Source organism: Xiphophorus maculatus, chromosome 6, assembly GCF_002775205.1.
Source record: "Xiphophorus maculatus strain JP 163 A chromosome 6, X_maculatus-5.0-male, whole genome shotgun sequence".
Classification (NCBI taxonomy): domain Eukaryota; kingdom Metazoa; phylum Chordata; class Actinopteri; order Cyprinodontiformes; family Poeciliidae; genus Xiphophorus; species Xiphophorus maculatus.
The window spans coordinates 15,889,431-15,903,691 of record NC_036448.1 but is presented as its reverse complement, the minus strand read 5'-3'; the positions used below and the strand labels follow the sequence as shown (position 1 = coordinate 15,903,691).

At 38.2% G+C, this 14,261-nt stretch overlaps 1 protein-coding gene across 1 annotated transcript in view; it reads left to right on the top strand.

Moving 5' to 3' along the window:
• Window positions 1-12,742, top strand: part of cdh2 (cadherin 2) — a 77,458-nt gene extending 64,716 nt beyond the window's left edge. The window contains exons 15-16 of the mRNA XM_005796028.3: window positions 6,926-7,090; window positions 11,203-12,742. Of these exons, the coding sequence (XP_005796085.1) occupies window positions 6,926-7,090; window positions 11,203-11,409 (372 nt within the window). The 3' untranslated portion in view covers window positions 11,410-12,742. The remainder of the gene's footprint in view (window positions 1-6,925; window positions 7,091-11,202) is intronic.
• The last annotated feature ends 1,519 nt before the right edge of the window (window positions 12,743-14,261 follow it).

The following is a 14,261-nucleotide window of genomic DNA, read 5'->3' as shown; positions in this document are numbered from 1 at the left end:
TGCCACAGATAAAGCATGTTTTCATTGTGTTTAGTCTCTGTGACAGTTTAGACTTAAATATGTGATTCTATGCATCATAATTTCAGGGATGGAAACATCTTGTCTCCTGTCCTAACAGCATGAACTTCACTTTCTTTGCCACCAATGGCATTTATTTTGAAAGAAATCCAATGTAGAAATGTAGTGAAGTAGAAAGTACAGATACTTACTGTAAAATGTAGTGGAGTAAAAGTCGAAAGTATCCATTATTAAATCTACTTAAGCAAAGTACAGATACACAAAAATTGTACTTAAGTACAGTAACGAAGTACTTGTACTTCCCACCACTCCCTATTGATGACTCGTTTTCAATTTAGTGGCAGAGTCCAGCAGGTCATTTAAAATATCACGGTAATTTAATTTATGATGTCATGCACGTTTGACATCATCACTTGTTTGTTACTAAAATGCTAAATCTAAGTCTTATGTGAGAAAAGCACACACTTCCTCTTAAAATTTCAGTACAACTAAGTTATTCTGGAGTCGCCCCTAAACAAGACTAAAGATTAACATATATCCATGATAGTCCTAGTTGTAAGATTGATTTTAATCTGAAATTGGCATAAGAAAGCTTTTAAGATTATTTTTGCAGTCTTATTGCAATGTTTTCTTGGAACATATCATTCCAAGCAAAGCTTCAAACCACTATTGAAAAGATAATACAAGGCAAATGTTCTCTTGTTGTTGAGGAGAATTATTCAAGTTCCATCTCTGACGCACACGTGCAGTCAGGCTGAATCGACATGGGAACAAAAAGCACCTCTTAGAAACTTTCTGCAAGCACATTTACGTTCACTGTTTCTTTCTTGTAATATTTCAGCTTTTTTGATGCTCCAAGATACACTTCTGAATCACTCACATTGAAGAACATTTTTCTATTGTACAGTATTTCTTTATTGAAAATGGAAGACTTTTTTTCTCCCCTCTCAAAGGAAGCTGGGAATCAAAGGCTGGAATCAATAAGGCAAATACATTTTGATCCAATTGGTTCTGGAAGTATTGGAAATGTTTTGTCAACTGGAACAGCTTCCCGCTTCACAGCCCTAATGCGCACACAAACAATAGAAATGCAGTGCCACAGGCATCAATAATGTCCCATCTCTGTAGTCTCCTGCACTGATCGGACACGCACAGAATTCAATTGTCCTAATAACCCCTTGTTAGCAGAATGGAATCATTTCATAAAAAAGGCAGGATTTTACCAAATGGGCTATTTTCCTGCTGCTGGCTGAAGTGCTTTGGTGGCTTAGGTATAACAGAAATGTGCGGGAGACCCCAGCCTGACCCATTGCAGTGCCAAATTAGCCTCAGAGACGTGTAATTGGTGAGCTGATGTCATTTAGAGACAGACATCTGCTGGGGTGCAATAATGAAGCCCTGTCTAAGGTAACAATATGACTGGAAAGCCATTACACATCTGCCGGTGATTAGGCAGGAGGGAGAACACCCATTTGTCTATTAACATTCTCAGTCTCACTCATAAAATGCACAAACCTGTGGACCAGAACATGTTGAAAAGGGAAACTGTGGCACATAACACCCCTCAAAGGCAAATGAGTGGGTGCAGCGATTTATTGAGGGAAAACAAGCTTCCCGTTTGGCAGAGAGGGGCCAGGGCGTCAGGAGAAAATGGTCTTGTCTGTGGAATGGGAAGCGGAGTCAGTGTTGGGTAAAAAATGGGTCCGACTTTCCCAGCGATGTAGTCTTTATAATGCCCACCTCTGTTCTCCCTATCTCCCACTGGGGAGGAAATTGAAGTGTCAGACCATTGGGTGCTCTCACAGAATGTGATTTTAGTTGCCGCTGTCATCGTCCTGGTTTGTACGGCTTTGTATAGACCTCATTTCATCAAAGGGAGACAGGTGATCAGCCTTCGCTCCCAGGAAATGGTAAAAAAGAATAAATAAATGAAAAAAAAAGAAATCATAGCAAAATGAGAAGTGCACAGCTTCCTTTTAGAGAAAGGAGAAAGGGGGAGAAAAAACAGGTGATTCATCTCCTTAAAATGACCTCAGATTGATTTGATTCATATTTACCTTTGATAGGGTTCAGGGAGACATGCTGTGAAAAAAGGCAGGGTTTTCTTCCTCCCCCTTTTTTGTTGCAACAAGTGAATCAAATCAAAATCTTCTCTGAAAGTGTTTTCTCCCTTCAAAGAAAAGAAGGCCTTGTCATTGCATTTATAATATTTTAAAAGAAATTGTGCTTACTTTGATTTAACACAAGATTTTCTTTTTGCAGTCGTCGTGACTTAATTCTGATAGCACTGAACCAAAGGAAGTAATTGCCTCGTCCACATCCGAGTGTTATTACTGAAACTTAAATGAGAAATTTGGTACTGTGTATTTAAGCTACTTAACCCCAGAATGAGAAGGGGGGGCAGTTTGCCAAAAGACACACTATCTGGTGACCAGCACATATGTTTCATTTGTCATTTTAAGCAACAAGTATGCCTGCTGGATGATCAAAATGTGTAACAGAAAAAATCTATTTTATCTAAACATGCAAATACTCTGAATATTATTATGATGAAATGGTTTAATGTAGATAGTTGGCAGAGGCAACTATGATTTTCCTTATTTTTGGATTTCTTCAGCTTTTGAAGGCATAAGCAGCATTCAAGTGCATTTGCAATGTTGGTAAAGTAATGAAATGACTTGGCTGACAGATTAAACAGGATATGAATCCACAGTTTTCTGGTGAAAGATAGTCCTTGCAGTTTGTTTTTGTACCGATAACGGTGTCCTTTTAGCCTCTCCATTGTCCTACACGCTCACAGCTGTTTCCTCACAGGCTTCTTTCTATTGCCAGGCAAACGACAACATATAGCTCCAGTAATTTTGATAAAACTGTAAAAGACAAAAGTATGTTCAAAACATTTCTGAAATGAACTTATTTATTGACTCGCTTAAGTATCAGTTAATTAATTTTAATGATGCTATTCACAACAATACTATCACTATTTTTGCATATAGTGATAGTATTGTTGTTTTTGGATATCACTGCCTAACACTGGAATAACTTATCAATGTTCTAATTAATTTCATTTCTAAACAATGAACAATTATTCTTACTCTTGGTAAGAATATTACAAGAGTAATATGTATGAATTTATTTTATTTTACATAAATGTAGGCAAAAATCTTAAAAAAAATAAAAATACCCATGATATAAAGTAGTTTTGAAGTGGTTATAACTTTTGGTGGATTTGTTCTTTCCAGAGAAATAAAATGGTGTTGGTGGGATTTTTTTTCAGGTTGCTTGCCCACAATGGGTTGGATAACACTCATTGTGTATTAATTGGAAATTTTTCCTAACAGCCAAAATAGCTTATGTAAAAAAACAAGGGAAATGTTTAGCATTGTTCATTCAGCAAACCTTAGTGCATATAGGTAGTAAGAAGAAATCTTTTGGTCATTACTACGTGCTTCATACATCAGGAGATGGCTTTGGTCACACCAGTTCTTCCTTTGGCCTCTTTTTCTTAAAACTGTAGAAATGGTGGTGCTTGTTGAGGTTTTGATGACATAGCTGAGTTGTAGCTTTAAACAGTGCATGTTTAATGAATGAATAAAAGGTTGTGCTTGCCACACAGTAATCTGCAGTAATGTATCAAATTCTATTCTTGGTCATTCTTAACAAGTACATGACCAGCAACTGCTTTGCTTCTCCTCAAATTGTGATATAATATTACCACTACAAATAACATCCAAAGTAGGATATATCCAAAATTATTTTGTAAGGTTTATCTGAAAGTGCAGTTTGGCCTCCTCTATTGGCATAAAAGTTGGTTTCCTCTCATAATGATCACTAAGCATTTTATATGCACTTAATCTGAGATGACAGTAATCAATATGGCTAATTGCTCATAAATGCTGTATTTTTGGGCACACATTGAAATTAAACCAACAAATGCTAACTTCTTTCTGCAGCCTGCTTTAATTGCATTTCAGTAAACTTTATTGAAATTAACCTCATGCTTCTATAACAGCCCATCACACTTAACTTGATCCCATTTTTAAATGTGTCTCGCCACAAATGATGTTTATGGAATGTTGCTGTTTAGATGCTTATGTTTCAGTGTGGTTTATGAGTGCCATGGGCAACCATTTCAGCAGAACAGAATGTTTGAGACGCCACTTCCCCACAGAGAGTTGCTATGTCATTATGTCATTTTTGGTTTGGTGGATTGAGCACCACTGACAACCAGCTTTTTACTGCGGTTTAGACAAATGGATTTCCCAACTTATGCAACTATTAAAAACATGATTATGAAATAAAATTACATTATAACTGGACAGTCACTGTTTTGTACTAAAACAAGTTTACTCAGTTTTCCATCATAATTACATAGACGCATGTTTATGATTGATGTAAGAAATACGATATAGATTTTATGTACAATTTTTTAATTGCTTTTCTTTGTAGACTTATTGAAGGTCTATGTTTTTTATTATAAACCAGAGCAGTAAGCATTTTTATCATATTTAAAAAAATGGAATCAGCACTTCAGTTCAGACGATGATTTCTGAACCACATTCCAAATTTGGTGTTAGCAACTAATTGTCGGTCAGTCACTGTTTCTTGTCAGCTTGGACTGTGTGACATTGATCTATCCACACAACAGGGGCAAAGCTGTAACTACTCTCTCTTACTTTGAAATAATTTGAGCTCATGATAATCACTTACTTAATTCACCAGAGGAAGTTACATGCTGACACCAAGTAAATAGAGCTTTGCAATAAAACCCATGTCATATTGTGAGATCTTGTGCCAAAAGATCTCGTCACACCCATAGTAACTGCCTAATTTCTGTCTGCGGGGCATTACTCACCACTCATCAATAGTATTGGGGTTGTTTTTGCAAGCAGGGAATTATAATTTGAACACATTTGACAACTGCCCTATATTAAATGTCACAGAGCAATTACATTAATTCTGTTTTTATGAGTGAATAAAATGCTGAAGCTACGGTACTTTAGATTTAACATAGGCATGCTTCTTATAGAGCAGCATTAATGCTGTGCAGCAAAGGAACAAGTCTAGTTATTAGAAAGTAATCATGTCTATTGGCCTGTGTGTGACATTCTGAACAGACCTGACATCTATATGTAGATTAATTGAGGTTTGAATTCAAGGACTTTTTAAAAATAGACAACACGGCAGGGATATACATGTTATAACTACTTCTTTATAAAGCAGAATAGAATGTAGAGCAACAAAGACTTACTACATTTTCTTTTACAAGATGCACACAAATGATCAGCTCAGTGAGAATCTGTGGGGGCATAAAGGTGTGTGTGAAACAGCATTTTCCAAATGGCTGTCATTTCCATGTGACCACCCTAGTTTTCTCACAACATGGCAGCTGAAACAAAAGAATGTATTACAAGATGGCGGAGAGGGTATGTCATGTTGCACCTGAGATCATGTGTTTTTTATTCGTAGGCGTTTAACCTATGGGGAATAACGGGCTTTTGAAAGATCATGATAATTCAATCTCTGAGGTCTAGTGTTCGTTCACAAGAAATGTCCATTTCATGTTCCAGGTTAAAAGAGTAGACATACAAGACCCCATCTTGACAGAACTATTACATCATTCAATAAGACAACTCACCAGACATTAAAATATATCCGAGCAGAAATGTGCAGCACTTCAGTAAATTTAACGCTAAAACTGTACCATTCCTGATTAGTTTGCCATCATACTCATGAGGATATGTCGCTACAGGTTCTATTTCAATTTTTCGTAAAAGAGAACCGTTTATATGCTTTAGGTTCTTAAGAGGGTTGACCCTGTTTATCTACCAAACTGATAGTTCTGAATAAACAGACACCTATTAAAATGCTTTAGGCATAAATCCCAGTTTTATTTTGGCTGTCCTGCTGAGTATATGCTAACCTTTGGCTACAAGTTAAGTAGTCCACAAATCTGTCAAGCTTGTCTCTTGGATGGTAACACATCCAAGAGACAAACCAAACAGTATTAACAGTCACATTATTTTTTATATATAAAGGGAATAGCTTTTCGTCCAATAATTTAGTGAACCTCATGTCATATAACAGTCAATGTGCATACTTACTTTGCAATGTTTGAGTTTCCGCTGCATAAGGTTTATCGGCACTCATGTTTATTTTAACATCCCTGTTTCCGTTGGGAGTGACTGTGAGACTGTACATCTGCAGCTGAGCAAAGATAATTTTGAAGTGGGATATTAGAGATGGATGGATTACTGAAAATCTCTTAAAGAGGGACAATCCATCATGCACGCCTATTAGGCACACACTGCCTCTCAAATGGTATTATCTTTATCATATCTGCCGTCACCCTCATACCATCCAGCCGTCATTCAACTCAGTTGCTCTGCTCTCCATCACAGCTTCTTTCTCCAACTTTTTTTCCCCACCTCCCTCTGTTCTCATCCTGTCTTCCTGCCCATGACTTTGCACAAACTGCGAGCCATTCAGGTTGCCTTGGTAATGTTAATAGGATTAGCAGTGGCTTATGCATATCCACCATCCCGTGTCTGGGCATTGATTAGAGCGAAATAGTTGCCTGCACATCCTTCCTGCTGCACTGTGCACGAGTACAGAGAGTTTGCAGCGTATGATGTGCTCCTCAGCTTGAACCCCTTCAGTGCTGGCTGCTCTTATGTGTCAAGTCGTTCCTTGGCGTGTTCCTTTACAGAAAAGAAGATTAAAGTACCCCCTCATGTTCTCTCAACTCTCCATGCTGCAATTTAACTTTAAAATCTTTCGTCCCCCGAGTTGAACTTCTTCACGCTCTTTGCAGCACAGGATGTTTTTATCTGTTTAAATAATCTCACTCTGTTCAGAGTCTTGTCGCACAGCTCAGCTAAGCTCCATCTGTTTACGTGTTCCCCAGGATTATGACCTGAGTCAGCTCCAGCAGCCAGACACGTTAGAGCCCGATGCCATCAAGCCAGTGGGAATCCGCCGTCTAGACGAGAGACCCCTCCACCCTGAGCCGCAGTATCCAATGAGGTCAGCAGCACCCCATCCAGGAGACATCGGAGACTTCATCAATGAGGTAAAAACACATTAGCTGAATACAGTTACTAACAACTGACGCCGGGTCTCTCTGAGGTGGAATTAAATCCGAGGAGGAGACCAAAGATGGCAATGCAGTCGAAAAGCTTGAATTTCATTTTCGAGTTGAATGAGTTTCCTGTGACATTTCTTCCTAGGTAAACAGTCAGACTTTTTTATGAGTGAGCATCAAGGGCTGCCTTTTAGCAGGAAAACATACATTTTGAATTTGGTTATTAGAGCTGTTTTTTTTGTTTGTTTTGTTTTCCCAGCAGAGACCAAGAAACCTTTCTAATTTTGTCACTGCTGCGATGCTTATAAACCCCAAAATGTATATGATACTAACACATTTGGATATAATTGTTTTCCTCTTTCTGAAAAGTGGAGATAGAGATGTGTCAGCATAGTAATAGAAGATGAGAGCAGTTATGCATCGGCTTTCTATCAGCGTGCACAGCTCAGAGTGCCCTCGTTTGCCTGAGGCCATCATTGACTCCGGCATGAAGGGAGAATGTAAAATGAAAAGAGGAGTCATATATTTTTCACAAGCTCCAACAGACAAGAGTTTCACTGCATTACAAATGAAGTTCGCTCCTAGTTTCTGGATGGCGCCCATGTTTTTAGATTAGAGCTCGTTCTTTTCGGCTCTGCTGCCTAACCATTTATCTCTTGGTTCCCTTTAACTGGGTGCCATTCGCCTCCCCCTCCCTCCATCCGGTTGTGAGTCATGAAAACAAGCTATAATATTGTCCTAACAGCTCATATAAGGAGAAAAGCAATTTTTATGTAGCCCAAAGATTTAATTTATCAACAAGAAACTTTGAGGTATTGTATAAGGCTAGTATGTGATGGGTCAACACAAAGTAGTGTATCATTGTGAAGGGAGAGTTAAATGTTAGTTTCCATTTTTTACTAATAAAAATCAGAAGTGCAGAAAGCTTATATATTCTGCCCCTTATTTCCTCGAAATCCAAAATGACTTTTTTTTTATTCACCCAATTAGTAAATACTGTAGAGTTCACCCTTAGATAACTTTAAACCAGGCTTAGATTATGAAACCACATCCTACACTTTGAGTGTCTCACAGATCAGTGTTTTATTCATCACCTGAAAATAGAAAGTGTATGGCACAGCTGCAAAACTACAAGTCTGATCAGAACATGTTGACTCTGGAGGAGCTGTAAAGATCTCCTGCGAAGATAATCTCTTTATAGGTCAAGTATTATTTGTGACCCTTTATGAAAACTGTTGATGCCAAAATACAGTGCCCATCATAATGTATGGTAGTAGCAACATCATACTGTGGAGTTGTAGTTCTTTAGCAGGGAAAGGAAAGGTGATTGGAGCTGATGCAAGATGATTGATGGCACTAAATACATATCAATGCTGGAAAAGTCCGAGACTGGTGAATGTTTACCTCCTGGGTGGACAGCAGCCCGAACCACACAGCCAGAGCGATAATGAGCTGGTTTAGATCAGAGCATATTCAGGTGTAAAAAGTGTTCACTTGAACCAGCCCATGTTGGTCGGTCTAGAGTCTCAAAATTGACAGCTCCTAAAGCTAAGTCATGGTAGCTGCAGCACACTCATTGAGCTGGAATGACCTAACTGATAGGGCTGCCTGCCAAGAGAGAGGGGAGAAGAAGAGGAGGTGGGAAGAGAGGGGGAGAGTGTCTCATCTCAATCCTGAATCGTGCACATTCCCTCAGAGCTCAGGCCTCTTAATTAAATTAGGACAGAAAAAAATCAAACATATGTTTACCATAAAGAAGTTAACTCCTTAGTTGGACAAACAGTACTCCATTAGTCAACTTTTGGCCTGGTCTCAGAGGAGAACAAAATTAAAAACATTAGCGCAAACTTGCTCACATCTCTGTAGTTCACAGGTATACACAGGCAGAGAAGTTGAAGTGATTGCACTCAGTTTTTTTACACAGTGCCTCATTTCAGCTCTCACAAGGTTTTCTGTGGCAGAAGTGGTTTTGATTACACTTCTCTTTATCTGCAGGACGGAGCTGCTCCAAAATGTGAGGGCAGTTCATGATTTCACACTTACGGGCTGTGATTGTTTCTACAACGGGGAATAACTCTGTTATAATGAAATCTTTTATTAGAATGCCGAGTTCAGTTATTGACTAACTTTATGAAACTGCCACTTTTAGATGGAGAGGGCTATATCCTGCAGAGCTATTATGGTTGTAATTGAAATGAACTATCCATCTGTCATATTTTTCACAAAATGATAAGCATCACAGCCCTGAGCAAATACTTAACCAAAGCTAACAAGTGGAAAATAATGGCTAAGTGCCCAGGCACTTTAATACACTCCATCTTTTATTTGAGGGCATTTCAGCACTATAGTGGCTGTATAGCGGAAACCATAAATCTTTGACAAGGCCCAATGAGCTGAGGCCTCATTTCTGTTATGTTCATGTACTTCTTTTAATTCACATATTATTTGTCAAGTGTCCTCAGTTCCAGTGGTAAGAGGGAGAAACCAGGCTTGCATCCAAAAGTGATTCATGGCCAAAGCACACCTCAACTCCTAGATTAGCAATCCATCAAGACTCCAGAGTCCTGTTAGTGAATGAGGCTGGAAATCAATAACAATCCATAAGGACCTCTGGTGCTGCTATGAGGATTTCTGGGAATGTCAAGTACAATCTTCAAAACAGAACCACTCCCAACTATCACCGCGAGCCTCAAGATGACACTGGATATGCGCATGTGTGTGCAAACAACCCACTTGCCCTCATCTTTGCTTGGGTCTATGGTTTACAGAGCTGGATATCTATAAAATATTAAAGATGTTTTGAGCTAGATGGCAGATGACATCCTATCAGAGCTATACTGACATGGCAGAGGAGGGCAAGGGGCTCAGTCACAAGGGCTATTGAGAGAGAGAAAAATTCTACCAGGCATCTGAAGCTGCCAGTCATGCTTTTGATCAAGAAACAGATTTTTCTACATCCTAGAAACATCAGGATGATCTGAGTAAAAGCAGAGGGCTCTCAAAGGAGCAGGCGAGTCTGATGAATCTTGGCAAGAACCTCATTTCTTAAACAAGTGGAGGGAGACCCGCTGAAAGGTTTTACGGTAAATTGGCTTGTGAGAAGTAGCACTTGAGAGAGAGCAATGTTTATGTGGCCTCAATCCTTGGTGCAGGCGGTTCTGTGGTCTTATCTTCACATCCAGCAGCTGAGATGTCCACAAGTCCAGTTTAAGGCTCATGTGAAGAATGCTTATTTTTTTTTATTTTCAAAAATAAGCACTTGAAGTCCAAGCTATCTAGTCTGCCTCTAAAATTGTATTACTGTATGTAAATTAGGAGTTAAAATGCACTACTATCGGAATTTAACAAATGCCTAATTTCCAGATGCCTAAAGATGCCACAGTTTTATGCAAAACTAAAAACCCTGGGGGAATTCTCAAGCCATTACAGTGCTGGGACGAATGGTTTAGTGTTGCACAGATTAACTAGCTTTTGTCAAAAAAGCAAGTTTTGACAAAAGCTGTATAGCAAGAACAGCGTTGTCATCTGCAGTGATTTCCACACCAATATGAGTTTCAAGGACACTAAGAGGGAGAATTCATTAATTGAACTAAATGAGACATGTCTTGTGGTATGACAAAAGGAAATTGGAAGTGTTGGATTGTAATGATTTTCATGACATTTGGAAGAAAATTTTGACGAGTTTGAAGCCTGAGAACAGCACAATAATTGATGTATTTACATTATGTTGCTTGTGTGTGTTTGTGCTTTATGGACCAGTGCTGTGATAATAGATGGTATCATGAGGAAAGGTTGTGTGGAAATATTTAAGAAACATTTAAGAAATTGCTTTTGGAGACAAACAATTTAACCCAAGTCATACAGTTTTAAAGCAGTTCAAATATTAAGGAAATGTACATAAGCTTGTGAGTGTATTGGAATAAAATACCTTAACGATTTTGTCTTGGTATTTAGCAAATAAAAAACATTTTGGCTATGTCAACTGGGGTAAAACAGGAGTTATTTAGTTGATATATCAAGCAGTGATAAGGAGAGTCTTTTTCATACATTGTATGCTAAATATAAATCTTGATGTTTTTTTGTTTTTTTTTTCTGCAAAGGGACTGAAGGCAGCTGACAATGACCCCACTGCTCCTCCCTACGACTCCCTGCTAGTGTTCGATTACGAGGGCAGCGGCTCCACGGCTGGCTCCCTAAGCTCGCTCAACTCCTCCAGCAGCGGGGGCGACCAGGACTACGATTATCTGAACGACTGGGGCCCTCGCTTCAGAAAACTGGCAGACATGTATGGCGGAAGCGACGATTAGGAGACGCAGGCTCACCTTGACGGATAAAAAGTTACGATTTTTTTAAAAAAACGAAGGAAAGATTTCCCGTTGAAGGACACATAACAGCTTCTGATATTCCCATGAGAGTGATAGAACTGTGACTGAAAAGATACAAATAATTAACATTGATTTCAGAATTTTTTTCTAAAAACGAAACACAAAAAAACAAAAAAAACCAACCAACCTAGGCTTATTGTTGTAGTATACGCATACATACGCTTGTCGAAAGCTTAGGCATAGCCTGTGCTCCAAGTATGAAGGATGTGGGGAGATAACGCTTGGTGGACTGTCACCACTCAGATTGTCGGTATTGAATGCGCTCAGTTAAACTTGAATTTCACAGTACAGAAGCACTGGGATATAATGTGCCTTTTTGTACATTTTTTTGGATCTAAATGATTAGTTTTATGTTCAAGGCTTTAATGGTACTGACTTTTGGAGTGATTTCAAACAAAGTATGTTACACTCTGGTATGCTTCTACGTGCTTTTTTTCTTTTCTTTTTTGTTTTGATTACCCAATGCTCCTGTTTTGAAGAAGGAAAATGATTAAGAGCAGCACTGTACAGTATGCTAGACCTTTAGCGTTTCTCACTAAAAAATTAAAATCCTGCAGCTGATTGCAAATAAAGGGAGTTATAAATCACACTTTTGTAGCATTTTTTTGTTTTCCTTTTCAATTTATTTTCTTTTTGAGGTGATGTAGTATTTTACAAATGCAACAAAAACTGTTTTGATCTGATCTATGTACACTTAATTTGCCTTAGTCATGATCTGATATTTTCAACATTTACTTCACTGTAAAAAGATGTGTGTGTGTGTGTGTGTACATACTGTTTTGTTTTACTTTCTCTTTTTTTTTCTTTGGATGTAGTATTATGAAGCAGTACAAAAGTTCCAAACTTGTAAATGTATAATTTGGATAAGAAATAAAAATTTTTTGCATGTTTTTATCTTTTCATGACAACAAAAATTTGAGAAAAAAAAAAAACTGTTTCCCAAATTTATTTAAAAGTGAAAAAACGCGATTCTGGGTGACATTACATGTGTAGAAGTTAAAGTTTTTTTGTTGTTTTTTTTTTTTGTATAAAAAAAGAAATAAAAAAAATAAAATGACAAAAAAAATATCAAAGTAGTGATCTTGTCAGCACAACATTTGAATTTGTACCAAAAAAGGGAGAGTGGGCTGGGTAACATGCTAATGGGCACTGACTAATGATTCAGCTTTAAGACTGGAAAAGGTTTTGGTGTGTACTGGAACACAAATTATACATCTCTGATCCCCAATCATCCAAATAAAATGCTGATTTTGGAGCTAAGAGCCCCTGTTTCTTTATTTCTTGTACACAGCGTTCAGAGGCTTAATTACTTTTTGAGTTGTGTAGTCTGAGAAGCAGAGAACAATATCCTTTCCATAAAAATGACTCTCCGCAGGACATTTTGCCAAAGGTGCCGATAATCATTTATACCGTTTTCTTGTTTGCAGAGATTATAGGAAACGAAACAAAATATTTAAACCTTTGCATGGAAGTTTTGTTGCTTTGGAGCTATAAACTAAGCGGTAAATTGAAGATGTAACATTATGTCCCCAGTCAAGGGCAGAAACTTGAGGAAAACAAACTCATCCCAGACCTGTCTGCTATATGGGATTTGTTCAGTTGGGCACGGTCAGATTAGACTTGACCTCAAGATGAAGATTGTCTGCTAATCCCAACGCTGCCTCTTAAGACTTCCATTTGTATTTTCTTAGGGTAGAAAACAAGAATCACTTGGAGAAATCGTTTCAGTTGTTGGATGATGAAAATCCCCTGCTTCCTCTTTCCTTTTCAGGCTTTTAGGTTCTCTTGCATTTAGTCATGTTCAATTGTGAAAGACTAAATAAAATGAGACTGAGCAAATTCTGGTTAGCTGGTGTTTTTGTTAAAAATCCTCATCCAACTCCTTCAAGAGCCACTGAACATTTGTTTTGAAGTGACCTTGTGGTGTGCAGAGCTTATCTCAGAGTGCGTGCAGCTCTGCACTCCATTTCCTATAGTTGACACAAAATGTTACACTGCAGAGTGAGACTTAATGTTGGAAAAAACAAACTGTCTGACCTCCAGGTTCTGTTTCTTCTGCAGCTGATTCACATTTGCTCAATCAAGCCACTTCCATTTTACCTTGAGGTTTTCAAACAGAAGCAATTCCCTTTGTCTTTCCTTTTGTCTCCACTCACTTAATGGAAGGGGTTAACTTTTGACTAACCGCTTTTGCTGGCTTTGATCTTGAGCCAGCAGACATGTGTTTAGTGATTCAACATTTTAATGAAGTTTCCAATGTGTGCACTGAAGCAGCACATACTTTGAGTAGATTGTGCACCATTAAAGAAGTAGTTTGACATTTTTAGACATCTGCTTGTTTGCTTTGTGAGGCCTAGATGAGTGAATGGGGGCTATTAAATTACACACATCTGTCCATTGTAGAACAATAGGCAGCAGCTGGGGAACACACAAAAAGTGAAAATGGAAAATAAAATATATGTGGATCACATTTCCAACACCCTGAAGTCATAGCTAAAAATATTTAACCTGGAGTTATTAGTTTACCAGTATCTCCTCATGGTACATTCTTGTTCACAGCATTTTCTATTGCTCCAGAAAAAAAGTGTTACATTGCATTTTTAAAGGGCATTTATTCTATCTTGAAGTGGAGGTTAGGAGGACCTTTACTGATATGTGGAAGATGATACAGGATGATATCAAGAAGAAACTTCTGAGATAATGCCCAGCTGACTTCGGGAGGATACCGGATGTAGACAGTTTTCAATGCTAATGTTAGTTCCTTGGTTAATAAA